The 27584-nt window shown below is 40.4% G+C and overlaps 3 protein-coding genes across 3 annotated transcripts; 2 read left to right on the top strand and 1 right to left on the bottom strand.

Moving 5' to 3' along the window:
- LOC145413265 (protein arginine N-methyltransferase 9-like) lies at positions 1–27330 on the top strand. Its single transcript, XM_080282994.1, has 8 exons — positions 1–36; positions 2076–2217; positions 4770–4896; positions 7808–8044; positions 9669–9836; positions 10592–11809; positions 12725–12875; positions 26839–27330. The coding sequence occupies exons 1-8, from the start codon at positions 1–3 to the stop codon at positions 27328–27330; spliced, it is 2571 nt and encodes an 856-aa protein (XP_080139120.1).
- On the top strand, positions 5515–6892 carry LOC145413155 (UPF0739 protein C1orf74 homolog). Its single transcript, XM_080282881.1, has one exon. The coding sequence runs from the start codon at positions 5515–5517 to the stop codon at positions 6367–6369; it is 855 nt and encodes a 284-aa protein (XP_080139007.1). The 3' UTR covers positions 6370–6892.
- Positions 16856–24343, bottom strand: Rcd5 (microspherule protein Rcd5). The gene is made up of 6 exons (XM_080282956.1): positions 24165–24343; positions 22559–23117; positions 21011–21274; positions 18939–19141; positions 18294–18402; positions 16856–17936 (listed from the first exon to the last, which is right to left on the bottom strand). The coding sequence occupies exons 1-6, from the start codon at positions 24191–24193 to the stop codon at positions 17721–17723; spliced, it is 1380 nt and encodes a 459-aa protein (XP_080139082.1). The 5' UTR covers positions 24194–24343; the 3' UTR covers positions 16856–17720.
- Positions 27331–27584: the final 254 nt, after the last annotated feature.

Below are 27584 nucleotides of genomic sequence, written 5' to 3' on the forward strand. Positions count from 1 at the left end.
ATGGCGACTTCAACGCACCTCCTGGGTCGCGCCTATGTAAGCAAAAGAGACAGTGACAGTGGGACCATGAGAACATAACATATAGTGACGAACAGTGTATATCAATACAAGGGCAGAAATCAAGGGTCAGTGAGCACGGATTGTAAGACCATTGTGATATACAGAAAATAACGTGACTATACTAATGGCGCCCTGAAAAAGAATAAGTCCAGCCAGCAGAGGCAAAACCAGGTAAATAGTGTAGCCGGCTCGCCGCGGCTAAGTGACAATTCCGTGTGCCGCGGCCCGCTCCATATCAAGTGTAATATCGACCCAACTGACCCTTTATTCCATTCCCATGTAGTGCATCCAGTTGAGTATATTAAATGACAGTTATGCCTAAAAACTGACACCTGTGCCGTGCTCTAGTGACTGACAATATCTGTATAAGTGACCACCATTATATTCAGCCCTCGACATCACTGTTGTGTTTGTGCACTTTGTATCTGAAACCAAACTCTGTCACCCTGTCCATTCTGTATCCAGTGTCTCTTTGTTTTTGTATTGTAAGGTCTGTTGAATTAAGACAGTAGATGTGTTAAGGTATACTGCCGAGTTTTAATGCCCTGTTCCTTTGTTGGAGCTCCGGAAAGAGGACCCCGCTCAGTCGCGGGCGTTTTTAGGACGAGAAGTCGGACTAAAAACACCCCGCATAACACTGCCTTTCTCCTCTACCACCTCCACTCTATAAGCCGTCCATTCATTAGAAGAACGTAATCTAATTAAAGTCATAATACCTAAGGCACCAAAAAAATATCTGGTCTCTTCGCTCCTTGAAAGATAGCCAAAACCCTGTCCTAGAACTAGCCCAGTTGTGCTAGGAACTTGCAACCTTGGCAACTCTGATATCTATTTCAGGCCTGAACTGTACGATAATAATTTTATATTTCCTGCTGTTGCCATACTTTTCTTTCTCCTTATTTACATTGGAATGATCTTGAATCGTGCTACTCTTTATTGTGCATCCCCCACTGTGATCGATTATTAAAAACGGCCATTAAATCTGTGCGTTAAAATTAGAATTCTGAATTAGTTTTTCCTTGTTGCTTGACTTCTGCCTTTTATTAATTATAGTAAACCTTCTGCTTTGATCATCTTTTTACATAGCTAATTGTTTTCATAATGAACCACAGCTGAATAAAGCTTTCATGAGCAAATTTTAAAAACAAAATCTCAAAATATCTAAAGCACGTGAAGCGCTCGAGACCAAAATACGGTGAAATTGACGCACAGTTGTCTGCACCATCAAACAAATGAATAGCGAGATAGAGTCATTTTTAATGCATATTGAAATATTAATTGTTGTACAAGGTACAGAGTGCTTATTTTGTGACCACAATAAGTAACAAAAGAGACAAATTACTATCCTCTTTTGTTACTACATAACGCTCCTAATTTTTAGTTAAACTAATATTGTAAAGTGTAATGAAAATATAGTACTCTAAATTCTGTATATATATGTATAAAAGATAAACTACATACTTAATTGAAACACATGAGTTAATCACAAACTGTATTATATACAAATTATAACAAACTCAAGGCGGCTCTTTCAGTTTACTTTTAGAGGAATTGTTGACATTGCCGCAGGGGTCAAATGAATGAAAAGGTAAATATCCAATTTTTTCCCCTCGCACATTCATGTGAGTTTGGGCATTGATTTGTGCTGCATCAATGAAAGCGTGCGTTTAAATGTCGTATGTGGCATACTAACCTCTGCCGTATGATGTAGAATTGCCCCTAACATTGTCTGAAGTCAAACCAGAGTAATATATTTACAGAAGCCAGGCTACAGTTATTTCATTGAGTTCCCGGCTAGGTGTCAAAGATTAGTGAAATAACTGAAGCGATTTCGTTCCATGTATGGCAGTGATTATAGTTCACAATCCTTGGTTATTGTTATCCAGCTAGGATGTAAATTAGTACCTTAACAGATGCTCATGCTGTAAGTGGTATTTAGATGCTGTTAGTGTCTGTCTGTTATCGGTGTGTGGCCTGATATTTTGTGTGGTATTAATTTTTGTATTATCTGCCAGGCTGGTGAGCGGCAGCTGGAGCTGTTCCATCAGTGTCACGAGAGAGGAGAGTTGGGACGCAGTTTTTCGCATCTCTCACTGGCTCTCTGCTGCCTCCCACACCTCAAGGACCACTACTATTCAACATACCTTCAGATCTTTGGTTAGTGCTAGTGAATGCAGTAACTTTAACTGTTTTAACAGGTGTGGGCACCCACCATCCACTCACACAATTTAGTCTTCCATTGGGTGATTCTACGTTCAGTGACAAGCCAAATGGTTTCTTATTAATCAGGAAGCCATTTACAACACTGGGTGGTAACCATACAACCAGGTAACACCTGGTGATCTAGTGTATGAAGGCACTTCAACCAGATGGAATCCATAATGGTTGAAATCCGAGAGGTTGGTGGGGTTTGTTGCCCACATAATGTCAGTCAGGGTGAGCGAAGTTGGTCACCCTTACCTTAAATGCCTGGAGTGAGTTAGGCCCAGATCCCTACACTCCTGATGAAGCAAAAAAGGATAAGATGATGGATGAATTTTTTTTCATTCATTCATTGCCAGATGCCATGTATCCCAGACGGGGTGGCCAATGGCTTAGAGTTAATTGTTTTACAGGGAGGGGCACTAATCCTCCACCAACCCCACTTGACACGTAGGGATGCCAACAGCATCTGGTGTTCCCAGGCGGTCACCCATCCAAGTACTAACCAGACGGCCATACCACGTTGAGTACACCGCTTCCCGTCCGATCAGCGAAGTTAAGCAACGTTGGGATGGATGAATGAGTGAGCATAATGGCATGAAAATGGTTACAGCCAGTGATATATTGCCATACCTCCTTGAAGGTGAAGGGACCCTGAAGCTATCCACAGTCTAGTACGTTTCACCCTTCGTTAGTCTGGTGGGGTGTGTTGGCACCCCATTTTTTTTTACAGGCCCATATTTCCTTGCTAGTAATTCAAATATTTCTCTCCATTCCAGTACATGCCTAATTTAGTGAGGGGAGGGAGCATGTGGATTGGTTTAGTCTTGCCTCTGCTGTAGTAAGAGAGAGAGAGGCACTTTTTTACTCCCTAGGGTGTCCAGTCACCCTACAAGACTAACCATTTAGATCATATGAGGCGCTCCGAGCCAGAGGGGCGACCATGCATTTTGCTTATTTGCTTTGACGTCTAATTACCAAACTAGGTACCTTAAACATGTCATATTTACCACCATTTTAATCATCTTGGCTAGCACTTTCAAGCTAAACAATAAAATGTGTATATGTATAATTTTACATTCACTCATTCATTCATTGCCAGACACCATGATAGCCATGTCAGAGTTTAACAAGTAATTACTGAAAATAAGCAAAATACATGGTCGCCCCTCTGGCTCAGAGCGCCTCATATTTTGATACTAATTGGTTTTTTATCTCATTTTCGGATATTGTTTATCAAAATACGGATAAAAGAAACAAATGTTGTCCTGTGGTTGTTTACCTAATAAGTGAGATTTGAATCCATTTTTTTTTTTTTTAACAATTTTATCATTTGTTGTACTGTATTTTATTATTTAAATTAATAAACACCCACTACAAGGCATTCAGTCTGTTCATTGGTGATTACAGAGATATGATGAAGTGGCAGTGTGAATATATTTTACATGATAGTAACACTACACGTATTTTTGTATTGGGGTGTTGTAACACCGCACCGGACTAACCACGTTTGAATACCCCACTGGACCAACGAAGGGTTAAGGGTAGATGGCCAGCGTACACCCTTTGGTGGCAATACATGATCAGCTTTCGTCCAGTCATTTATTGCAGTTTCAACCCATACAGGTGGCTAAGCCGTCACTCTGACTGGGGTGTTTCTGTTACTAACCTAGACCACAAGGCACCTGAGTACCAAATCATCATCATCATCTGGAGCTCCTTTCCCACCCTAGTGCAGAGTGAGGAGTAACAACATCCAGACAAACGAAGTTTGCCCAATCCAATGGGTTACACTTCCATTCACTCATCATTCAAGCCCCTGGAATCCTGGCTCTGTCTGATACGCCAAAAACTTTCGCCACATTCTGTAGCTTCACATAAACGTATCCGATAAAGTCAATCCGAATGTTGTCATGTAAAAAAAGGGGTGCCAAATCCCTGATCATGCTCTTCTTCTCACAACATTCATCCAGCCAGCTCGATCTCTTGTCAGTCCCCTAGCCTCAACAACTTCCATACCTTGCTTCCTCACACGCTATCCACCATATCCCTCCACCTTCTCCATGGCCTGCCTCTCCTCCTCCCTCCTTCAGATTCACTCAGATATACCTTTTTCACTGCTCTGTTGTTATCCATTCTATCCACATGACCATACCATCTCAGTACAGAATACTTTTTTAAATTTTAAGGGCCTCATACATACTGAGAATGACCTGTCCAGCTGCCTTTTCATTAAGAACAAGAGAGAGAGAGAAGAGCCATGAAATTTTGTAAGGCAGTTCTTCTTTAATTTAATCTGGACTTGTTAGCAAAAATGGACATCAGAAAAAGTCAACTTATAATGAGGACTTGTTGACTTTGTTTTTGTTTACCTGCAAAAGGATTGTTAAAGTAATCAGTTTGTCCAAGTTTCACTCTTCTTCAGGAATACAATACTCAGCCATCCTTAGGTGGGAGAAAGAGGTTGGGATGATTATAACGATGATGATAATGATATTTGCTTGCAGATGAATGGAGTGACACTGTGGAAGAGACTCGAGGCCTGAAGGAGGTGATGACCCTGTGTGAAACAGCACTTGACCTCTACCCTCACTCTCCAGATCTCAACTACCTGCTTGCCAAGATTCTCTACAGGTAGTTATAGTTTGTGATACTGTATTAGACCCTTCAGTTTGAGGGGCTTTGCCTGAGCTGCATAAGATCGCTTGGAGGTAGCAAGAATAAACTAGAAGTAAGATTTAATTATACTGAAAGGATTTTTGGAGACAGTGTTTAACCCTTTCAGTATGAAAAGTCTTTCCTGAGCTTAATGGAAAGGTCTGGTGATGGCAAGTATAAAATGTAAAAAAAGCATAATTGTATTGAAAGGTTTGTAAGTAAGTAGGGTATTACAGATTTTTAAGTTGTAGTGTGATTGGAATTTGGTTGTGTGTTATCTGTGATATTTAAGGCTTTGATTTTAACTTGAGTCATGTTCATGTTTGAAATGGCAACAGTAATGGAAAATGGGAATGGCTCCCAAGTAAATTGATGCACAATAATATTTATCTTTATGGTGGAAAACAGTAATTGGTGATGCATAATATATCACAAAAGTACGGTAAGCTGAATTAGTGATGCATAATATAATTGCACTTTGAATTAATGATACATAATATAATGGCACTTTTGTGAAGAGAATTGTAGTATTATGTTTCTATACTTCTTAGTTAAGCTTTGACATAAGTGTGGAATTATTAAAGGCAGTAAATCATGGCTCTGGAAAATTGGCGTTCAATGTTCCGTGAGTGTCTGGGTGGGCGTTGTGGACAGTACTGTGAGGAGGTAGTACCTTTATTAGCAGCTGTTGACCAGGGTATTAAACCATCTTTATTGTGGGATGTGTGCACAGCTGACACTTCAGGACTCTTGGCCCTCCTGAACCAAGCTCGTTCAAAGGGTCTCCTGATGTCAAAGCTGGTTTTGGTGGAGTTGGGTCTGGATGTATTTATAGCCAATGTGGCAGCTGTGACTCGAACACTTGTGGGCATTAGCACAGCTGCCCCTACCTGGCTTATTGACATCAGTGGCTCAGTGCCCAAGCTAGCCAGCAGTGAAAACCATCAGGAATTCCGTACACACCTTGCTTCCATTGTTGCCCAGTTGAATGCTGCTACAGATGACAATGTCACTGGGTCAGGTGTAGCTTCTACCTCCCCTGCCCAGAATGGTGATGCTGATGACTCAAATTCCAGCTCCTCTCAAGCACCAGAAAGTTCTTGGGAGATCAAAGCGCTGGAGATCAAATTACCAGAGGATCTTAACCTGAGCACTATATTTGGGTGCATGCTTGGTTACCCTAACATATACTGGTGGCAGGGGGAGTCAGGTGGCAACAGTCTTTCTGGAATGCCTCTTAAGGTGTTCAAACTGACCGCTGATTGTTCTGTTGATGGATCCTCAGTGGAACTCTTCTCCTTCAGTGTCCCTGAGGCTCTGGAGGGAGAACTTAGGCCAGGTATTGAGCACTGGGGCAATGTCACAAATGTCAGGATTGAGCAGGCTGCTAGTTTCTCAAATGCTAGATTCAGGTGTGACTCTGTTCTTTGCCTGTCTGTTGCTTTATAGATGGTTATGGAGCAAAAGTGTTTCTGCAGAAACATTTTGCCAGGGTTCAGTTTTGACATTTTTGTGATCGGTGTGGGGAATTTACATTGCTGTATGTTTATAAGTTCATTCATATTAGTCCAAGGCTCAAGAGCATAATATATTATGGTACCTGGTATATGTATGTATTTTTATAGTAGCCCTAGATCTGTTCAGTGTAGCTTTCCTTTAGTTGTCTTTTTTCCACTTAGCTACTTGAAGCATGTTTTTCATACCAGTAATTCATATGACTGTGCTGTAATTACTTTGCAACAATTTCAGTAAGAGATTATCTGAAAAAGTACAGTACCTTGGAAGGTGCTGAAGATGTTGCTAACTGAAGAGCAAAGTAAATACAGTATTAGTTAGTCTTCCTGGTCAGAGAATATCTAGATAGTGGAATAATGCAGATTTCTTTAATACTCAGTCAGGTTGTGGGCAGCATAATACAGGTATGATGGCATTACTATTTTGTGATAAACATTAGCCCTAAGTGAGTATGGTATTTGTAGGAAAGGTGTTGGAGTATAGGCATTTATTTTAACAGCAACCTTCAGTGTTATAATATAATAATATTAATGATTTGAGTATACATTATAGTATACTGCATATTCATATTGGCATGCAGGGATTGAAGAGTTTCTGAAGTTAAGTGTATAGCTAAATTAATATGCCAACCAAAGCTGCAGGACAGTATAATCTTGACTACAGTACTACCATTTTTTTCTTCTGTTTTAAGAAGGCTACTGATACAGTACAACTGTATTATCCTTGGCCATTTATGTGAATGATGATGTAATGGTTGATATGCTCAAATTGTAATAATTTTGTTTGTGCCTAAAATGACTCGATGTCTGTAAGAGATTTACACCAGTGAGCCAATTTCTTCTTTCACCTACTGCCTCTTCTCCTGACTGAAAGGAAGCCGTAAGCAAGGATTTCTTACAAAACAGAGACCTGTTGGTGGTTCAAAGCTTTTTTCAGACTGCAAGAATAACTGTCGCCATGAACTGTTCCCTGTGCTGTTTTTTAAATTACTACCTTAACACTGAGCAACAGGTCTTAGTCATGTGCGCACCCCTGGCAACAGTTTCCCTCCAGCCAGTGGTAGACTTAAAGGATGAGCTGGAGCTGTGGTTCAGGAGTGAACAGCATTATTGTCCTTTGTAGGAAAATTATTTGTTGATTGTTTTTGAGGATGTTACATTTTAATTATGGTTACTTTGGTTACTCTGTCTCTCCATTATTAAGTTCTAGAAACTGTGTATCGCTTTTAATTTATTTAAATTCATAATTACAATATTATACAGTGTATGTATGATAATAATGTATGCAACATTTGTATAATTCATACTTCTGTGTTCTGCAATAAAGCTGGTGACAGAGAAGACTCTTGTGTTATTACCCTGGATATTTGCAGGCATGGAAGTGTGCAGGAGGCCTGGAACCATGTCTCTCTGGCCCAGCTGGCTTGCCCTCGGGACCCTAATGCCCAGGACACTGGAAATCGGTTAACAAATGCTCTGGTTGACCGCTGGCACCTCCCCATGCTGAACGACAAAAGGCGCAACACAGCCTTTAAGCGGGCTATTGAAAGGGCTGTGGCTCAAGGTCACTGCACACTCCTGGATATTGGCTGTGGGACTGGCTTGTTCAGGTTAGCAGTTAGCAGTTGGGGTTGTCTTCTCATTGCTCAATCCTTTCCTTCCGATGTTGTCCTTTTTTATTTTAATCAAGCTACCAACAGATAATTTCATTCAGTTTAGAAGGGATGTGTAGTTGTAAAGGGGTTAATAATGCTATATATAATATTGTATCAGAATGTCTCTCCAAGGCTGAATAAAATCATCTTATCCTTGGACTGAAGGAATTAAGGAAGTTCCCTAACCATTTACAGTATTTTACATATTACATAGTAATTTTTGATACAGGAAATCCTCATTTTATGTCCAGGATGCATACATCTGGTGTTGTAAATTGGAGGGAGGGTATGGTAGATCAGCTTGATAGATAACAGAGAGACTTTAAAAGGCAATCTTTTTGTAGTTTACTGTACAGTACTGTATATCAAGGGCTTATGTATATTATCTGTATCTGTAATATGAAAATCATCATCATCATTATCATATCCAAAACTGTAGTTGGATTTTTTAAAATGGGGTGGCCAAGAGGTGGCAAGGCCTTATTATTGTCAGTCCAGGAATAACCCTTCATGGTTGTCTAGGAGCATTCTCTGGAAATTTGTGGTGGCCTGACGTAGTTCAATGACAGTGGCATCTGCGGGGGCCTGACAGGCCAGGCCCCCCTCACTGCCTGGCCTTCCTGTTTGAAATTTTGTATATATAATGTATACTCATTGTGTAGCAATGGACTTCCCCCCCCCCCCAATTAAGACTTGGCCCCTCCCTTCCTTTTAAGAAGACCTGGCTACACCACTGAATTGCATGGCCATTGCCACCTTTGCCACCCTTCTGGCTATACCACTGATCTCCATTGTCTTGTTCCATCCTGGGAACCTCTCTGTGGGATGACCATGATGATTGCCTCCAGGCTATTTTATTTTCATGCTTCTCGCAGTAAAGAGCATATCAATATGCCATATGCAGAAACAGGCTGGCAAAAGTAGTTGCCAAAAGGTATTCTAGGATACGAGACCATGTTAACACATTCACTACAATTTTTATTACTACCACTATACAGCTTTATTCAATTTAGGAGAGACTTCCAGCTGCAAAGGTTAACTGTAGCCTTCGTTAGCTGCATCATTACAAGAGATCCCCATAGCCTAAGCTGAAAAAAAGTATTTGGTGGAGCCTGATTATAAAAAGAAAAACATATAGATTGAAAGTTTGGGTATGATAAAGAGGCAGATAAAGTTATACCTCTAAATATGCTGAGTCCAATATTCCAGCCATAGATTATATCTTAAAATACAAATGGATGTGTTGTAGGGATGGCTTAGTCCTTGTTACCAGTTACTACCCTGAATCATATCCTTCTTTCCATAACCCTTTTCATGCTTTATAGTGTCTGCTCCTATGTCAAACGATTACATGGTTCCTCACACTAGCAAACTGAACAGTCGTCTAAAACACACACAATAGAAGGGGCAGTACACAAACACCTTGAATATTAATTCAAAATGCTATATTAAACATACATAGATGCCAGTTACTGCACCCCTCAGTTCCTCATGTAGGATGGATATAATAGTATAGTAGTTGACCATAATTATCTTCAGTCATTTCCTTGGTATAATATTTGGTATCCTTGTCTTATAGTCTTTATGGCAGAAATGCTGGAGCAACAGAAGTTTATGCATGTGAAGTGGACAAGTTTATGTGTGAAATGGGTCTCAACATTCTCCAGTTAAACTCAGGCACTCCCAGCATCAAAATGATTAATAAGCACAGCATGAATATCACTGTACCTTCAGATATTCAGAAGAGGTAAGTTGTTTTGGCATCCTGATAACAGTACGAGTGCCTTTGGTGAAGTAGTTAAACAAACAGCATCAGTAGTATTGATAGGTTTTCATTACTGAATTATTAGTACTTAGTTAGCTCTTTGTTCCTGTTCTGACAGACTGGTTAAGGTTGAAGTACATTTACACAGTATAAGTTCTTAGATTATTTATGATTGTTTAGTATTAAAGAATTATCATTTTCTAATTCAACAGGAAGATATATATATATATATATATATATATATATATATATATATATATATATATATATATATATATATTACAGTATATATATGTATATATATATATATACATACATACATACATACATACTATTGCTGCCTTCTGATGATTTCATTCATCTTAAGTAAATATTTTGTACTAAATGGGCTAATGAAGTCTGCATCTGTCCCCTCCAGGTGGAAGTATTTCCGAAGCTGAATTAAAATGTATTGCCTGAAAGTAGCAATAATACTGTACACTGAAAATACCGTACCGTACATCATTGGAGTATAGTGTCTGATGTAAACGTAGTGTAACAATCAGGGTTCAAGTTCAGGTGCCAGTATAAGAGGTAGCCTTTGGAGTGGCCTCTCCTTCTTCTTAGTTTGTGTTTCACCCAAGAGCTTGTTCTCGGTTTTTGACAGGTTATATTCTGTTAATTTCCTATTTTTGTATTCTTTTTAATACTAAATAATGTGCTAATAGCTTTCATATTTAATTTTCTCTGTGTTACAGAGTGTCACTCGTGGTGAGTGAGACTGTAGATGCAGGACTGTTTGGGGAACATATCCTCACTACATTTCATCATGCCTGGCAGCACCTTCTCTTACCTCCTCAATCATCCACCACACTCCAGCAAGAGATGCCCAACTTACTCTCAGCATCATGCGAAGAGGAACAGTCAGGGGATGAACTTTCAAGAGATTTTCATTTGCTTACTTATGAAGCAACTGTCACTGCCACTATTAATTCACTTCCAGACAGTAGAGCTGAGAAAAGTGCATGTACAGAGGAGGGATGTGATAATAGTCCATATACTTTTTCTCCTCAGATCTGTGGAAGAGTTATTCCTTCGAAAGCTGAGGTGTTTGTGGCTTTTATTAACTGTGATTATATATCTAGACAAGCAAAGCTATTAAACCACAGTTTTTGGTATTTAAAGACTAGAAATGTATGTCTAAAATTACAAGAGCCATACATGTCAGAGAAACTGAGTCAGGTTCCTGGAGGTTTCAAGCTTTTATCAGAATGGACTCATGTTACCACTGTTGATTTTAACTCCCCTGATGATATTACAAGACACCTACATGGAGAAATCAACAAATCCCTTGATATACAGTGTAAAAATTGTGGAACTCTTGATGCAGTAGCACTTGCATATAACTTACACATGGATGACCAGGAGTGCATCAATACATTCCCTGAAAATTGTGATACGCTGTGGGAAAATGCAGTATACCCAATGATGGCCAATGTTGACGTGATTTCTTATGACGTAATCACAGTGGACATTCAGTGCAATGGTGTCCTGAAGTTGTCCATCAAACCCCCACCTTTAGTAGAAGATTCAAGTGAAGATCCTGTGTACTTAAACACAAGTACACTCAGATTTCTAAATAGCAAAAGTTTCACAAGTGTTTATGTATTAGCTGCACAGAGTATACACAGTCAATTAAGAAACAGCTCAAGAAGAGATGCAGTTAAGAGTCAACCTCCTCTTATAATCTGTGACACGACACCTTTCCCAGTCGCAGGTATGAAATTGTTGTCAGACTGGCCTAACTCGAGGCTATACGTTGAGGATGCAGATACCCAGGCAGCCCTAAGGAAGACTGGAGTTGAGGTGGAGCTTTGTGAAGACCTGGAGGAACCTGTGGATGTCTTGTTCCTCTGGCCATTCTCAGGAGAAGGGACACTGAAGGATGACATTGTGAAGAAAATCCTCTTATATAGGTAAAACATTTTCATTTTTTTTTTTTTTTTTTTTTTTCCCCAGATGTGTTTGCTTTAACCCCTTCACAATGAGAGGTCCCCTTTCCCCCTTAATTTTATTTTTTTTTTTTTTTTTTTTTTTTTTTCATAACAGGAACATAATACAGTACATTATAAACAGTCACAATACCAAAGGAGTTACCAGTAATGTACCGGTAGACTTTTTAATCGTTTCATTTCCAGAGTTCTCTCCCAAGCTAAATAATATTATCCGATGGTAACAGGAATATAATAATAGAGAGTATCACCATAGTGAAGGGTTTGATATTTTTAGCATGCACTGCTTTCTATAGGTTGTATGTGTCAGTTCATATACTGGTATGTGTTCTGGTGCATCTGTAACTATTGGTAGTGTAGTTATCTCAAAATCAGTTTTCCCCTGCTGACAGTAATGCAACTATTCTGTTGACTTTCATATAGTTCTTTATTGTGCAAGGTGTTATTTAATTGTGAAGCACAATAGTTATGAGAAATGACTGCAGGGTATGGCAGTGTGTGGTGCAGTTGTGTGCTGTGTGATTTGGCAGTGTAAAATGTGACAGTGTGTACCATGGTTGTATTATGTGTGGCAAGGGTGAGGTGTATGTGAAATGGGGTTACGTGTGATGTAGCATTGTGAAAAGTAATAGCATATACATATACTTGTGTGCAGTGGCTTTAATGCTCATAGATTACTCTAGTGAGTATTATTGATTGTTGAGTGAATGAGTTGGTGGCCCATTTCACTGGGCATGCTGTTGATTAGTTCTCTCTCAGTCCTGTTTTCTCTTTCCTACTTTCCTGGACCCTGCCTGATCCCTTATGTGGGAAAAAAAGAGGTCAGGATGATGATGGCATTGATGATGGTAATTACATATTATTGGCTTCATGATACAGATTAATGATGGCAGAAGATGGGTGCGTGTTTCCTCAGTCAGTGGATCTGATAATTGGCGTGATGGACTCCCCCACTCTGACCACGATGACCCGTGTAGATGATTCCAACACGTGTGGCATTCGGGTGGCAGAGGTCTTCAACATGGTTCAAGTAAGTGCTTATGTACGGTATGCTCATTTAGTTCAGAAAAATTTCCTGTTAGTAAATGAAAAGTAAACTATCTCATGAATGATTGTGGCAATCTGTTCCAGCAAAATACCAATTTAGTTACCTTTATTATCAATATTCAGTTATATCGTACTGTACCACAATGCTGTGCAATATATCCAGTGAACTAGGTTAGGTATATAATAATTACCAGAGCTAATGAACTATTGGATTTAGCAACCTACTCTTCCCCTCAATTTGTTCATTAGGTAGTGGTTTACTGTATAAGATGGTGCTGAGTGGGAGGGGGAGGAAGTGCTTTTGTGTGGTGGCACAGATGTAATCAAGTAACTGCTCATTTATGGAAATACCTCTCAGCTCATTCCCTATTCCTTGAAAGGGAGCTGATGGACTGTAGGAGGGGGCTTGCAGTCTGCTTGATTCATGTTATGCTGCTACTGCTACTGCAGTACAGTATAAACTGAAGTGTTTCTGTGTATTTGAAAGTAGTGCCTCATTACAACAGAAACTGGACATGACAGTATACTGATCTACATTTTGTTTGTGAGAAGAACATTGGTCCTTTTTTTATTTAACATGTAAACTACAGCTTTTGAATAAATCTGCCATGCATTTGGTGCCACATTTATATTTTTAAGTTTGTCCAGCTCTTTATCTGGTCATACTTGCTCGCTGTGAATCATGGAGTGTGGTATGTGTATCATTTTTTAAAGTCAGTATGTGCCATATTTAATCCACATCCATGTCTGAAGCTGAGTACTTTACAGCAGGCCAAAAATAAATATTTTTTCATCAAAGACCAGTTTAACATGTGCGAAATGAAAGAGGACATCCAAATTATAGGGAGGCAAATTTCCAGGCCAATAACTTTAATACTTCAGCTGCAACAGCACCAAAACAAAGCAGTGAACGTTAAGTTTTCAGTCATTACAACCTATGTTGCAGTCTGGTGCATAACAGCGCATGATGCATGTCACAGTTCGTCTTGTAGCAGATAGTGATGCATTTTATAGTTCTCAGGTTAAAAGTTTTGGCTTATGGGAATCAAACACACAAACTTCACATCACAAGAATGATTTATTTGTTACAGGTACCAGTTACAAAAACCTATCTATCTATCTATCTATCTATCTATTGCCAGATGCCTTAATCCCATAAAGAGTGGCCAAAAACAAATCACCTCCATGTTGCCTTGTCCCCTGCCATTTCGCTGCCCTCCACCTAGCTCATCCCCCCCTCCCCTCCCTCTCTTATATACCTCTCCACTCCAGTCCTCCATCTCATCCATGGCCTCCCTCTCCGTCTTCCCCCCTCCACCAGACTAACGAAGAGAGTCTCTCTCTTTGTTATTCTCTCGCTTTCCATCATCTCCACATGGCCAAACCACCTAAATGTATTTCTCCTAACACTTACGATCACATCCATGTTGACACCACAGAGCTCTTTCACTTCCTCTCTCCCTGTAACTCCACATGCTCCTCTCACATAACTCATTTCCACAACTCGCACTCTTGACTGGTGTCCTGCCAACAAGGTCCAAGCTTCCCTTCTGTAAGTTAGAGTTGGTATCACAATACTTTCATGCAGTATTTTTTACTTCCATGCCCCTTTTCTAATTTCTTAACACTTCTTTCAAAGAACCAGGAACCTTTCTTCCCTGTTGTGCCCTTTCAAGCACTTCATCCTCCAAACTTCCATCCTTACTCATCACACTACCCAAGGATTTAAATGCACTCACATTTTCCATTTCTTCATCATCCACCCTCACTGTGCATTCAGTGACTTAATTTCTCTCAAAGACCATAACATTTTTCTTCCCTTCATTCACCTTTAGATTCTGTTTCTTACATACTCTTCCAAACTCATACACCAAGCCTTGCAGTTCCTCTTCGTTTTCACTTAACAATACAGTATCATCTGCAAACAGCAGAACAGGAAGTTTCTAAACGGTGCCCTCTCTCATTAGGGTGGTTCCAACATCCACTGCCCTATCTTGTCTCTTTTATAACCCCATCCATATACAGATTGAACAACCATGGAGACATGACAAATCCCTGTTTCAATCCAACATTCAGATAGAAAAATTCACTCAGTTCACCATTCACACGCATTGCAGCCTTAGCACCTTATACGTATGCTTCATGGCATTCAACAGCTTCCCAGTTACTTCATATATTCTTAATATTTTCCACATTCCATGTCTATCCACTCTTGTCACTGCTTTCTCCAGATCCATGAAGGCTGCATACAACGTCTTTCTCTTCTCTAGAAACTTTTCCACTAAAGACCTAAGGATGAATATCTGATCTACACCTCTTCCCTTCCCTAAAACCTTCCTGTTCTTCTCCAACTAATTCCTCTATTTCCCTAACTGTGCCAGTGAGTATCCTACAACATAATTTTCCTATTACACTATGAAGACAGTGTCCCTATGACTGCCACACACTTCTTTTTTCCCTTTTCCGTTGTACAGGGAAATAATTATACCTACTTCCAATCATCTGGGACTCTACCTTCCTCCCAGGCCAATCTGCACATCTTCCATATCCATTCTACTACTATCTCCCCTCCATGCATCACCATTTCACCACACACTTCATCAATTCCTGGGGCTTTCCCCATTTTGACATTCTTCATTGCTTCCACTGCTTCCATCCTACTGATCTCTTCCTTCCTTCTCACCTCCCTCTTTCTCCCAGCCATTCCCCAGCCACTTGCATTACTTTTATTCCCTCAGTTTAACCATCCATCCATCCATTATCCAATCCTACATTGCCCCATGAGGACCGTAGGAGCCTGGGGCTAGGCAGTTGGTCCTGACATTTAAGATGAGAGAGACCAGTTGCACTCATCCCTGAGTGGCATTACACAAGCAATCAACCTCAACCATCTCTTGGATAGAAACCTTCACTGGCTCAATCTGAGTGGAGCGCAATAATTACCCACTAAACCACCAGGTGCCAAAATTTGGTTATATGGTTACCACCTAGCGTAGTAAATGGTGTCCTGGTGTACAGGAAACCATTTGGTTTGTCACTCAGTGTAGAGTCACCCACAGGCAGAAGGAAGAGGAAAGAGTGAAGGAAAGAAAGACAGAAAAGGGAATGTAAAGTTACCCGTAGGCAGAAGGACAAGGAAAGAATGAAGGAAAGGAAGACAGAAGAAGATGGAAGGAAAGAAGGATGTAGGAGAGGATAGGGCAGACACCCGACAGCTGCACTACATCAAGTGAGTGGATGGTGAGCGCCCCCACCTACACTTCCTTAAAATGTTCTCTCCATCTACACACATTTTCTCCCATCTCCACTTTCATTCTGTTATTTTTATCTTTTACTCCCCTACTAACTTCTTTATCACCCTATCTGATTCACTTTACCTCCTTCCAAACATTTTCTTATATTCCCTCCACTTTACACTCAAATTCCTTCCAAATTCCTCATCCGCACACTTATTAATTGTTTCACCTCTCTTCTACTCTACATATAACTCTCTCTTCTGTCTCTCAACTTCCTCCATGCCTCTGCTTCCTATCCACACTCTACAGTATATGTTTTCTTCTTTTTGCACCACAGCTTGTCTCACCTCTATATTCCACCATGCTGTTCTTTGCACCCCCTTTCATCTTCTCTTCACCCCACACACCACCTCACTTGCAGCACTGATTTCTTCTGTGATTATCGTGCACACACGTTCCACTTCCCACATCTGCCCCAAATCATATTTACCCAACTACCCCTCCATTTCTCTTATATTCTGCCTTTTTTCTATCTTCTTGCAGCCTTTCTACCCCCCCTTGTATGGACTGCTTCCTCCTGTCCTTCTCTCCTTCTATTCATCCATCATATTTGTACCTTGACTTTCAGGTGGTGGTCACAAAGTCCACTCCCTCAAACTCTGTATGCTCTTGCATCCATTACATACCTTCTCATTCTCTCACCCACCCACACATAATCAATCACTGCCTTCCGTTTATTCAGTTCACCACCCTTTCTTCTTATCACTCGCCACATATACCTTTGGATCATTTTGTGCCTTAAGGGTATTGGCTACCACCAACTCCCTCCCCACACAAATGTCCACTAGAGCACTGCCATTCTCATCCACTAATGCAGGCACACCCCACCCATCAAGTGCTCCATCCACCTTCACATTCCCTTTATTCCATTCATATCTCCAATCAAAAACACTCATTTCTCTCAAACTTTTCCATGCATGTTTCCACATTTGCCCAGAACTCTTCTTACACTCTGTTCACACTCTTCCGTTGGCACATATACATACACAGTCGCTCACATTTGTATTCCTACTTTTAGTTCTATCCACACAATCCTTGCACCAACTGATCCATACAGTACTCTCTTATGTTCTCCTATCTCTTGTACAAAACAATACATACACCCTCTTTTGCCCTCTCATTCTCATCCACTCCCACACATTATACCCCATCCATACTCTCATTCTCTCACCTCTCCATTTAGTCTTAACCAGCCCACATATGTCCACTTTTGCACCCTGAAGCACCTGGGCAACCTACATATGCCTAACAATACTTCTAAGGTATGGGATGATTTAGTCTTTGGCTTTAAGTGTTTAGAAGCCAGGTAAAAAATTGCCTATTTGTACAGTGTTTTTAGTTTACAGGATTCGCAGAAAGTTGCACAATACCAAGGTACAGTGTATTATGACAACTTTTCATTGTAAATAATTTAAAATAGGATGTTCCCTCCTCACCTCATCCTTAGGTGGGAAAAAGAGGTTGGGATGATAATAGTTCCCTGCAGAACTAGGCTAACATGCAAATTAGTCTCAGTATACTAAATGTTACCATTAATGACCACTGAGTTTCGCAGTTTCTTGACGAATTACATTGATCAGGTCAAGGTTGATAAGGAATATGAACCTTAGTGAGGCAATTTCCACTACTGAGTTGTTATTGAGCTTGGTCTTGTTCCCGGCTAGCACTGGCTTCCCGTCAACGTAGATTGGCCGCTTCCCCTCATTGGCCACCAGGAAGTCCCCCGTGTTGCGCAGTTTTATGATGCCCTGAGGAATGTCGTACAAAGAAATGTTACCACCTTCAGTCTAATGATGTACAGTTCTTTTAGTTTATGCATCCTTTATCTAGATGATTTTATTCAGCTTGGAGACTTCAAAATCAAAGGATTAGCTGTAGCCTTCATTAACCTGTACAGTATTGGGTGTCCCTCCTAAGTGGAGTAAAATCAACATTTTCTTTCTGCTGATTAAATTAGTCTGAAGTTAACCAGAATAATACCTATATTGTATTTCTAAAGTACAGGTACAGTAACACAAAACTATACTTTTTAAGTCTTCAACAAGCTTTGCAATACAACTTTCAAGTTTTTGTGCTGTTATAACAGTGGTAGACAGCAGTTTTACCTGTCTGCGGGAAATCTTCCAAGCTGGTCCTTCAAGTGACAAGTCAACATCCACATTCACACCTGATGCTCTCCTTCCCAGTGTGATTTCCCGAGATCGCATTAGGTACCTACATTGGATATAATGAATCAGTCAAGCTCCATGTAACTGAACAGAAATAACTATGGTATCTATCTGGTTACTAAATGGTAACTATAAGTGTACTAATGTAATGACTCTATCAGTTATAAAAGGATATGTAAACTTAAAATGAAGTACAGTATTTAATGCATCATCATGAAAGAAAACAATTTCTTAAACAGTAATGAGCTAGCTATGAATACAATTAAAAATAATCTGAACTTCCACAAAAATCAGCTAAAAATGAAGAACATAAAACATTATACAAACAGAACTGTCCCTCTAGCTATGTTCTTCATCCTTTGACTGTTAGGATTTCTCTTAACTAAAGACAACAGTCTAGTGGTAGACAAATTAAAATTCCTACATGTACTAATACCAGAGAAAGGATTACTGAATACAGTTTTTGAAGCCCTTCATAGCAAAGCTTTCTCTCAGTGGAAAACACATTCTTGTTGTAGCCTGAATGAAGTATGCAAATAAACCAATCATAGGAAAAGTGTTAAATGGTATCGGTACTATTACCTGACTAATCGACCACGAAGAACTGCAAGGGTCTGATTATCAAATTCGGGCGGCGATATACCCGTGACTGTGTCCACTAAAACTTGCCACTTGGAAACCTTATCCTCTAGCAAGCGAATTTCACGTTTGCTGCCTCTGCTGGCCACGCCCAACTCGTGCTCAAGTAGGTCATCACTGCTCTCATATAGTTCCGAGTCATGAATCTGTGTTAAAGTGGTATTGGATCAGCATCTTCATCACAATCATCATCATCGTATTTCTTACAATTTACCTACCTTAATTTTCGAGCCGTGGCCAAAAAAGACCTGAAAAATATACATATGGGAAATGCATGTATCCTTGACAAGTTAAATCATAAATATCGCCCTTCTGCCTGCGGGTGACTTTACATTACCTCTTCTGTCTTTCTTTCCTTCATTCTCTCCTCTTTCTTCTGCCTGTGGGCGATTTTACACTGAGTGACAAGCCAAATGATTTCCAGTACACCAGGAAACCATTTACTACACTGGGTGGTAACCATATAACCAAATTTTGGCGCCTGGTGGTTTAATAGGTAATTACAGCACTCCAATCGGATTAAGTTGTTGAAGGTTTATATCCAAAGGGTGTTTGGGATTTATTGCTCACATAATGTCACCCAGGGATGAGTGAGGTTGATCACTCTCATCTTAAATGACAGGACCAACTTGCCTAGTCCCGGGCTCCTACCCTTTTCGTGGGGCAATGTAGGATTGGATGACAGATGGATGAATCTATCTATCTATCAATTGCCAAACGCCATAATCCGGATAAAATAAAAAATTACTGTAATTGGGCTAATTCATTTCTTGGTTGAGGCCACTCTTGACACTATTTTCAGTTTTACATCATACATTCCCTTACTGAAGGGTCTACGACACTACTTTTATTCAGAGGACTTTGTCGGTGCAGGTAGCAGTTTGTGACCAAATGCTCCTCCTGGCATCATCCTAAAATTGGATATGCCCAGCTTCGAGATCAATAATATGTGCTCTTACCCACCAGACCACTGTGGCTACTCCTACTCCCTGTCATCTCTGACACCTTGCTTCTTCCTGGGAATCCCCGGGCAAGGCGATTCCAATGAGAGAACTGCACTCTGGCTGCTCTGGCCCTACATACCGCTCCCACTCTTTCAAACACTGCTCTTCTTCTTCCCTCTCTTCCTCCAATGTACTGCTCCATCCTCTTCCATATATTTTAAGGGCAATCTCTTCCAAAAAAAAATGTGTCTCACTTTCACCATCGCAGTCCCATTTCTCATAAAAACATGGACTGCAAGAATTAAATCAACACTCTCTGACCTCATTTTGAAAGACCACATTCCTGTGCCAATAAAACTGAGCAGGAGGTGCACTTTCCTTCTCTCTTCCCTTTCGGTGACTTTATAATACGCAGGTTTACATGGGTAGGCAGTTCTCATTACAGGGAATGAGTAAATATCACAAAGTTTTTGCATACACCTGCTGATGTATACTGAGGGGAAACAGAGAAATCATCTTCATAAGTGGCAATGGAAATTCAATACTGTATGCATTTTTTTTTTTTTTTTTTTTTTTGCTGCCACTGCTAGGCTAATTCTTTCTAGGGTAGTTTGCTCCCCTGAGTCACTGCTTTATAACCTGTGTAAACTGTACCTCATATGAGACTTGCAGCTTGGCCCACTGTGTGTCACATGAGGTCTGCAGCTTTGCATGGGTTAATACCGAGGGCTTAATCTCAGGGGAAAAAAAAAAAAAAAAGTTCATACAGAGGGCTTCCTGTATTCACATTGTCTATGTGGCTAGTTGTCTGATATATGAACTCATTCTGAAATATTTCAATAATAAGTTTATATCCAAGGGGTGGTTGGGGTTTACTGCTCACGTAATGCTACTCAGGGATGAGGGAGGCTGGTTGCTCTTATTTAAAATGTCAGGACCAACTTGCCTAGCCCTGGGCTCCTGTGTTCCTCACAGGGCAACACAGGATTAGATGATGTATGTAGAGTATGCTGATAATTTCTTTGCAATACAGTATTGAACTTTAGCATCCATACAGAGAGCAGTACCTACCTGTTGTTCTGCTTCAGAAAAATCTTTGACTGGGCCATTTTTGTTTAGTGGGGGGACTGTTTGGTCTGGCAGTAAATGATACTGCTTCAGTAACTGCCAGTGAGCTAGAAGAGATTTGGCTGTCCGAGCTGGGAAGAACACATGTGGATTATCTTTGAGGAGTTGCTCAAATGTCTGAAGTGTTGGATTCGAGTTTGACTTGATGGTACCCAGAAGTTCTTCCTCAGCTTTACTGTATAGTGCTCGGGACTGCACAGCCTGGATCTGAAACATTAAAACAGTAGTAACATAATCTGAATGGGTTGAAAATATGTACTGGTACTGTAATGGTATTTATTTGTGCGTAAGTTCTCACAGCAGAAGAGAACATGAAAAAGTATCAGGAACAGTGGTAGCAGTGACTGGTTGAAGAAATTCAAGCACAGAACTGAAGCATGATTTTCATGATAATATTCATCTTACTGACAAGGGCTTAATGCAAGTGAAGTTGACAGTGCTAGAAGCAAATAAAATAACAAGCGAGTCATGAAAGGATGAATTATCTTTGACATATTACTATTGTTGTTATCATTGCTCATAGTCAAAACCCCAACAAGAAAAGTCAATATAAATAACCAAAAGGCTCAATCAATGGAAGACTATTATGAAGATGTTATTACAAAAATAAAGCAAAGATACCAGTATGCCAATGTGTGAAGGAAAATGCCACTTATCAGGGACCTGCAACTTCAAAGATCTACAGGTTCAGCAATACCATCATCATCATCATCATCCAGACCTCCTTATTCCCAGTCTAGTGGAAAATAAGATGAAGCACCTAGACTTTGATAAGTAGCGACTGTCTCTTACAAAGGAAATTGCACTGTTATTAAGAGTAATGCATCATAGTAAAATAACATTCAGCATCTTTTTTTCAGTCACATGGGCATGTTTGTGGGCAGCCCTAATTACTAAGCACCATCACTGGAAAAGAAATTACAGTATTCAAGAAAGTAGTTTATGGTAAGGTACTTAATTGCTGTAGCTGTACCTTCGGGTGACTGCACTAAACAACGAACCAGACACTTCGTTACAGCCAAGAAAAACAAGTACTACGTTGTGTGGTATCCACGTAACCAAATGGACACCTGGTAGTCTGCTGTAGTAAACTGAGGCACTCCAACCCATAAGGGTTTCCATTCAAGGGATGATTTGGGTTTACTGCTCAGATAATAGCTACTACTTGAGTGAGCAACTGGTCACTTTTACCTTGAACGGTCTACCCTCAGGCCCATACACCCCTGATGTGATTAGATGACAGAAAAATATGAACCCCTTCATCATGGTAACTATTATATTATTCTGGCCATCACCTAATCATTTTCAGCTTTGGAAAAACCTCATGGGCTAAGAGACTGTTATGTGGCTTGAGCTATACGGAGAAAAGTTAAATGAATAATGTACCACATGATGTATCAGTTTAGCTGAGATAAGGACAAGGAGCAGACCTTAACTGATAATGAGGGACAGGACTGAGAACTGAGCTCAGAATTATCATCAGCCTTATACCTGATCTGGATGTAGATTTTTCATTGCTTGCTGAGCGATTCTTGATACTGTCGGGTCATAAAGAAGGGCATACCATCGCTCCTGAACCTCTCCAAGTGTAAATTTACATGAGAATTTTACACCTCTGTGGACTGTAACTAAATCACAAGTCTGCTGCACTCCAATGATTAGTCCTAAGTCATCTGTTGGTTTCCATCGCCCCAAGTCCTTTGTGACAATAGACTGAGATCCTCGTCCTTTTCTGGCACGCTTGCTTGAAGACTTTGAGGATAGTCGTTTGCGAACATCAGATGTGACTGAAGGTGTTGGAGGAAGAGACACAGAACAGTCAGATGTGGCCGAAAAAGATGGATTTCGCATCCTGATTTTGTTAATTGGTGTTGATCCCTGGCCTCCTAGACTTGATTCAACTAGTTCATCATCAAATTTAGGCCGCTTGATGGCCCGAGAGGAAGATCTCCGTTTTGCCCCATCCTCAATCAGACTGCTGGTGCTGGTAGTCCGCTCACGGGGAGGCACTGTTATGTCCATGGGACGAAATCTTGGACGATTATTCAAACTGAAAGAATAATACAAAAGTGAATACAGTTGTTACCGGTATTTCACAGTATGACTGGCCTGCCATAAAAGACTAGATTCTAAAAAATGAGTCATGTAACATATACCTTTAACCCAAGTTCGAAGCATCCACCGTACAGTGGAATGCATTTCAACAGAAATGTATTCTGGGTAGCTTTCTAAAATACTGTTTCAACAACAAAAATATCGTATAGCCTAAGAGAAATGAGCACTCACTTTATATGCTGCATGGTATTGTTAAAAGTTAGCATATCAAGTGGATTAAAGTTTTTCATTCATTCATTGCCAGACACCATGTATCCCAAATGGGGTGGCCAAGGGCTTAGAGTTAATTGTTTTACAGGGAGGGACACTAATCCTCCACCAACCCCACTTGACACGTAGGTGCTTTTACATATTGTACTGGAATTCCGGAAATGCTGAAAAAAGAAAAAGACTAAAAATACTGCATAATTATAAGATCTGAAATGCTTTTACTCTAAACTGATCTAGCCATAATGAGCTGTGTTCCTGTGCAGAATGAAAACTATGACTAAACAGATATAAACTTTAAAAATGGCAAAAATATATATTCCATAGGTTTTCAACTTTTAATCCTGTGTGCCAGAGAGTTCTTTACTGTATAAATATCCATTATGTCTGGCATCAGGCAGAATATGATGTTTATGTAAAACAAAAGAATGAATGCATTAAATTATCAGGAAATCATCTAAATCCTCTTTCATCAAGGTCTGTACTACATAAATAATGAATGAAACTCAACCAAATGTTATCTAAACCACTGGTAACATAAAGAGCAATTTTTACCTTTGAGGAATTTAGCTGATAGTGAGAATACTGTAAAACTTCTCGACAAACTGGTGACATTACCAGGCAACAATTTCCTAGTGACATCCAACTGCCAATAACAATGAAGGGGAACAATAGCTACACCTCTTAGCAGCACAGCCCTTACTAACTGGTTGTAGCCTTCAGGATATTACAGCCTCAGCATTGTTATTCTATTTATATCAGGTTATTGACTTACGGTTTGCCTTTGTGAACTAATCTAGACATTACTAGATGAGATCACAAAAGTAGGGTGGCCAAGGTGCGAAACTTCACTTAGGACGGACAGCGCGAGGTTTCCTTTTCTGAATTGGAAAATCATGAAACTCAGATTATCTAGGGAATGTATCAGTACAAATTCTTCACCAAGTCTGTGTGACAAAGACGATGGACACAGAATCTCGAAAGATTCTAAATGTAAACAAACATGGCGCAGTAGTTTGTATAAGAGAAAACTAAGTTTTAGGACTAACTGCAACAAATTGACTTGGTTCATTTAGTTTGTAAAGTTACGTAGAATATAGATGGATTATAGTATCATTCATTAGGTCTTGCATGTAGTAAATTATGTTCATCCATTGATAATTGTTTTAATAGTGTTTGTGTGGTTTTGGCCCACTTGCCCGTCACAAAAATAAGTCTATAGACTAGTGGAATATCGAAAATGTGGCTGTATAAAAATCCTCAGGCATTTTAGAGTCAAAGTTGTCAAATTGGCTTTCCTAGAGTGTTTTTTTGTGCTGAATCCATTTTTGCTGTTTGCCAAGCTGTATCTCGTGCGGTTTTGCTCCTAGCGGACAAAATCCAAGATGGCCGCCATTTTTCTAAAAAAAAAAAAAAAAGGCATATTTTGAAGAATTGCTTCAAATATAAAATATATTAATTAATTATCCAGCGCCTGATCACTGCCTACGAAAGTGGCCGACGTGTAAACCTGTCAGAAGTAATGATGCATGAACTTTTAACAGTCCCCAAGGCTCTAGCTGAGACAAACGGTAGACTTCGATCTGGATCAAAAGCAGACTTGGCTCAAGTACTCACTTCAGGAATACAATGTCCTCCCAACATAGGCGCTGCAAACCTTGGGGAAACAGCAACACTCATAATTGATGGTCAAGCAATGGTTTGTTCCATTGGGAAACCACCCAAAGCAGCCACATTTGGAGACCTAGCTGACGTGTTCATTGGAGCTGTTCCTCAAGGTGGGACACTGTTCAAACGAATTGATGTAGTGTTTGACAGATACTACGAGAAATCCATCAAAGAGGGAACAAGGACACGACGTGGTCAAGCATCAGTGGCGATCCGACGTTTGATTGAAGGCAGGAATGTTCCACTCCCAGCAAAGTGGGATACTTTCATGGCACACCCTGAAAACAAGGCAGACTTGGCCAATTTCCTCTCACAACAACTGATGCTGAAGGTTACGGCAAACAAAACTGTTGTGGTACCTGACGGATTCGTCGATGAAGAACAGGTGGAATCAGCGGATCCAGAAGTGGACACAGACAAACTCAAAGCTCGGCACAAGGAGGCAGATACAAGAATGATTCTGCATTGTACAGAAATTTAAGCCTCTAGCATTGTGATAGCTGCACGTGACACAGATGTCCTGGTATTACTACTTGCACATTTCCACAAAATGCCCAGTGACAAAGTTTGGTTGAAGGCAGGAACAGCTGCAAACAGGAAGTATATTCCTATACACACCATTGTGGAACGGCTTGCTTTTGATAACGATAAGATGGAATCCATTACAGCGTTTCACGCCATCACTGGTAGTGACACAACTTCATACCTCTTCAAGCATGGAAAGAAAACTTGCTGGAAAGTGTTTCAAGAACCCTTTCGCCTTCTTGAAGGTCTAGGTCAAGGTGAACTCGATGACGCGACAGCGAAGAACGCTGAATTATTCATCTGTAAGTCGTACAATGTCCCCAACATCACAACAATCAACAAGGCGCGTGAAATCCTGTTCGTGAAGTCCAGTTCTCCAGAGACTCCTCCTCCAACTGGTGGTGCCCTTTCGTTTCACATCCAAAGAGCTCACTATCAAACAGCTGTGTGGCGACAGGCAAATGAACAGTATCCAGAACTACCTCAACCAGAGACGATGGGGTGGAGGATGGAAGGTGCATCACTGGTGCCAACGCTGATGTCCCTCCCCCAAGTCCCAGACTCATGTGTGAAAATGATCACCTGCATTGCGCCAACCGATGTATGAGTGCACGTTGCAAATGTAAAAAGTCCCACTTGCGTTGTACAGCAGCATGCAAATGTAGAACATCCGATGACGACTGTAGCAATGTCGAAGCCCAACAATGAGACTGTGTAAAACACACTGCCACTATGGCTGTTCATCAATTTGCAATCTGCAACTTGTAATATAAATGTGTTGTCAGCCATCCTGGATTTATGTTTATATTTATTACTTAATTAAGAGAAAAGTAATATCAATAAAATAATTAATGTACAATGACTTTATAGTGGGTTTTAATAAGGTTTTACGGTCGTCATAATGATATACGGACGAGGCACCACTTGTAAAAATGATGCTTTTGAGTTTAAGGTGGCCATCTTGGATTTACCCGTCTCAGCTTGAGAGATACAGCCTGGCAAACAGCAAAAATGGATTCTGCACCAAAAAAAAAAAAAAAAAAAAAAAAACTAGAAAAGCTTATCTGCCAACTTTGACTTCAAAATGCCTGGAGTTGTCCAAATACCTGAAAACCGGACTAGACTATCTATTACTGTCTTTATAGAGGCCATCACACTTAATGTAATAAAATCTCTCCATCCATCCTGTTGTCATTCGTCTGTACTAAATTAACCCTGTGGGAATGTTTATTGTCTAAGTTTATTCTGTTTCTCAGACTGTGCACCAGTTAGACGTTCCTCTGAACTCCTTGCCTAACACAGTAGAAGTTGCAGCTCCCATCCCAGTACTGCGACTGTCTCTTTCCTCCGGCCTCACCCATCCTCTCCTGCCAGCCACTCCAGAAGTAAACACTAGAGATAAACAATTGCTGGTCCTCGGTGGGGAAGTATTGGAAGTCTTCAGCAACATTTCCTTTACCCAAGCCTCCTCCATTACGGCTCTCCCTTATTGGTTCCAACTTCGAGGCTCCTTCCCAACTTCAGGAGCGTCCGGACTTCATTCAGCTGCGTCCCTGTCTTCCGGTGCAGAGTCCACTGAAGCTTCAATGACACTGTCCACCCGAGATAGCGACTCCCCTTGCAATCAAAGCATCTTGGTGCTGAAGAAGCCATTAACGGTGGAAGCTGGGGAGGATGCAGTGTTGGAAGTCGTGTGGCGGGAGGGTGTGTTTAGCGCCTCCTTACAGCACCGTCCATCACCGGATTGATCAGATTGCTTCAGGAAGTTGATTTGCAAACATACACGTTCAGTAACCTGTCGTAACTAAGATGTGCTTTTTGCAGGGTGGACAAGGAAAGGAGCATTCAGAATGTTCGCATGTCTTGCCCCTCTTGCAGACACAGATCATGATTATAAGCTCTCCTTGCAGATATCACATCTGGTTATAACCTCTGTCTGTTAGCTGACACCATCTTTTAGTTTCTGCCTTTGTTACTATTCTTTATAAAAAGAAGTAAAGTC

The sequence above is a fragment of the Coenobita brevimanus genome, chromosome 95 (genome assembly GCF_032717465.1).
Source record: "Coenobita brevimanus isolate Jiangsu-jjx chromosome 95, ASM3271746v2, whole genome shotgun sequence".
Taxonomy (NCBI): Eukaryota; Metazoa; Arthropoda; class Malacostraca; order Decapoda; family Coenobitidae; genus Coenobita; species Coenobita brevimanus.

Bases quoted from the DNA above. Each gene is read 5' to 3' on its own strand.
- Rcd5 (XM_080282956.1), bottom strand. From the start codon at position 24,193: ATGTCTAGATTAGTTCACAAAGGCAAACC. The intron at 23,118-24,164 runs GTAAGTCAATAA...TTATTCTTTCAG, and splicing joins TTAGTTCACAAAGGCAAACC to TTTGAATAATCGTCCAAGAT. The intron at 19,142-21,010 runs GTAGGTACTGCT...ACTTTAACACAG, and splicing joins TTTCTGAAGCAGAACAACAG to ATTCATGACTCGGAACTATA.
- LOC145413155 (XM_080282881.1), top strand. From the start codon at position 5,515: ATGGCTCTGGAAAATTGGCGTTCAATGTTCCGTGAGTGTCTGGGTGGG.
- LOC145413265 (XM_080282994.1), top strand. From the start codon at position 1: ATGGCGACTTCAACGCACCTCCTGGGTCGCGCCTAT. The intron at 8,045-9,668 runs GTTAGCAGTTAG...CTTGTCTTATAG, and splicing joins TGTGGGACTGGCTTGTTCAG to TCTTTATGGCAGAAATGCTG. The intron at 12,876-26,838 runs GTAAGTGCTTAT...TCTGTTTCTCAG, and splicing joins AGGTCTTCAACATGGTTCAA to ACTGTGCACCAGTTAGACGT.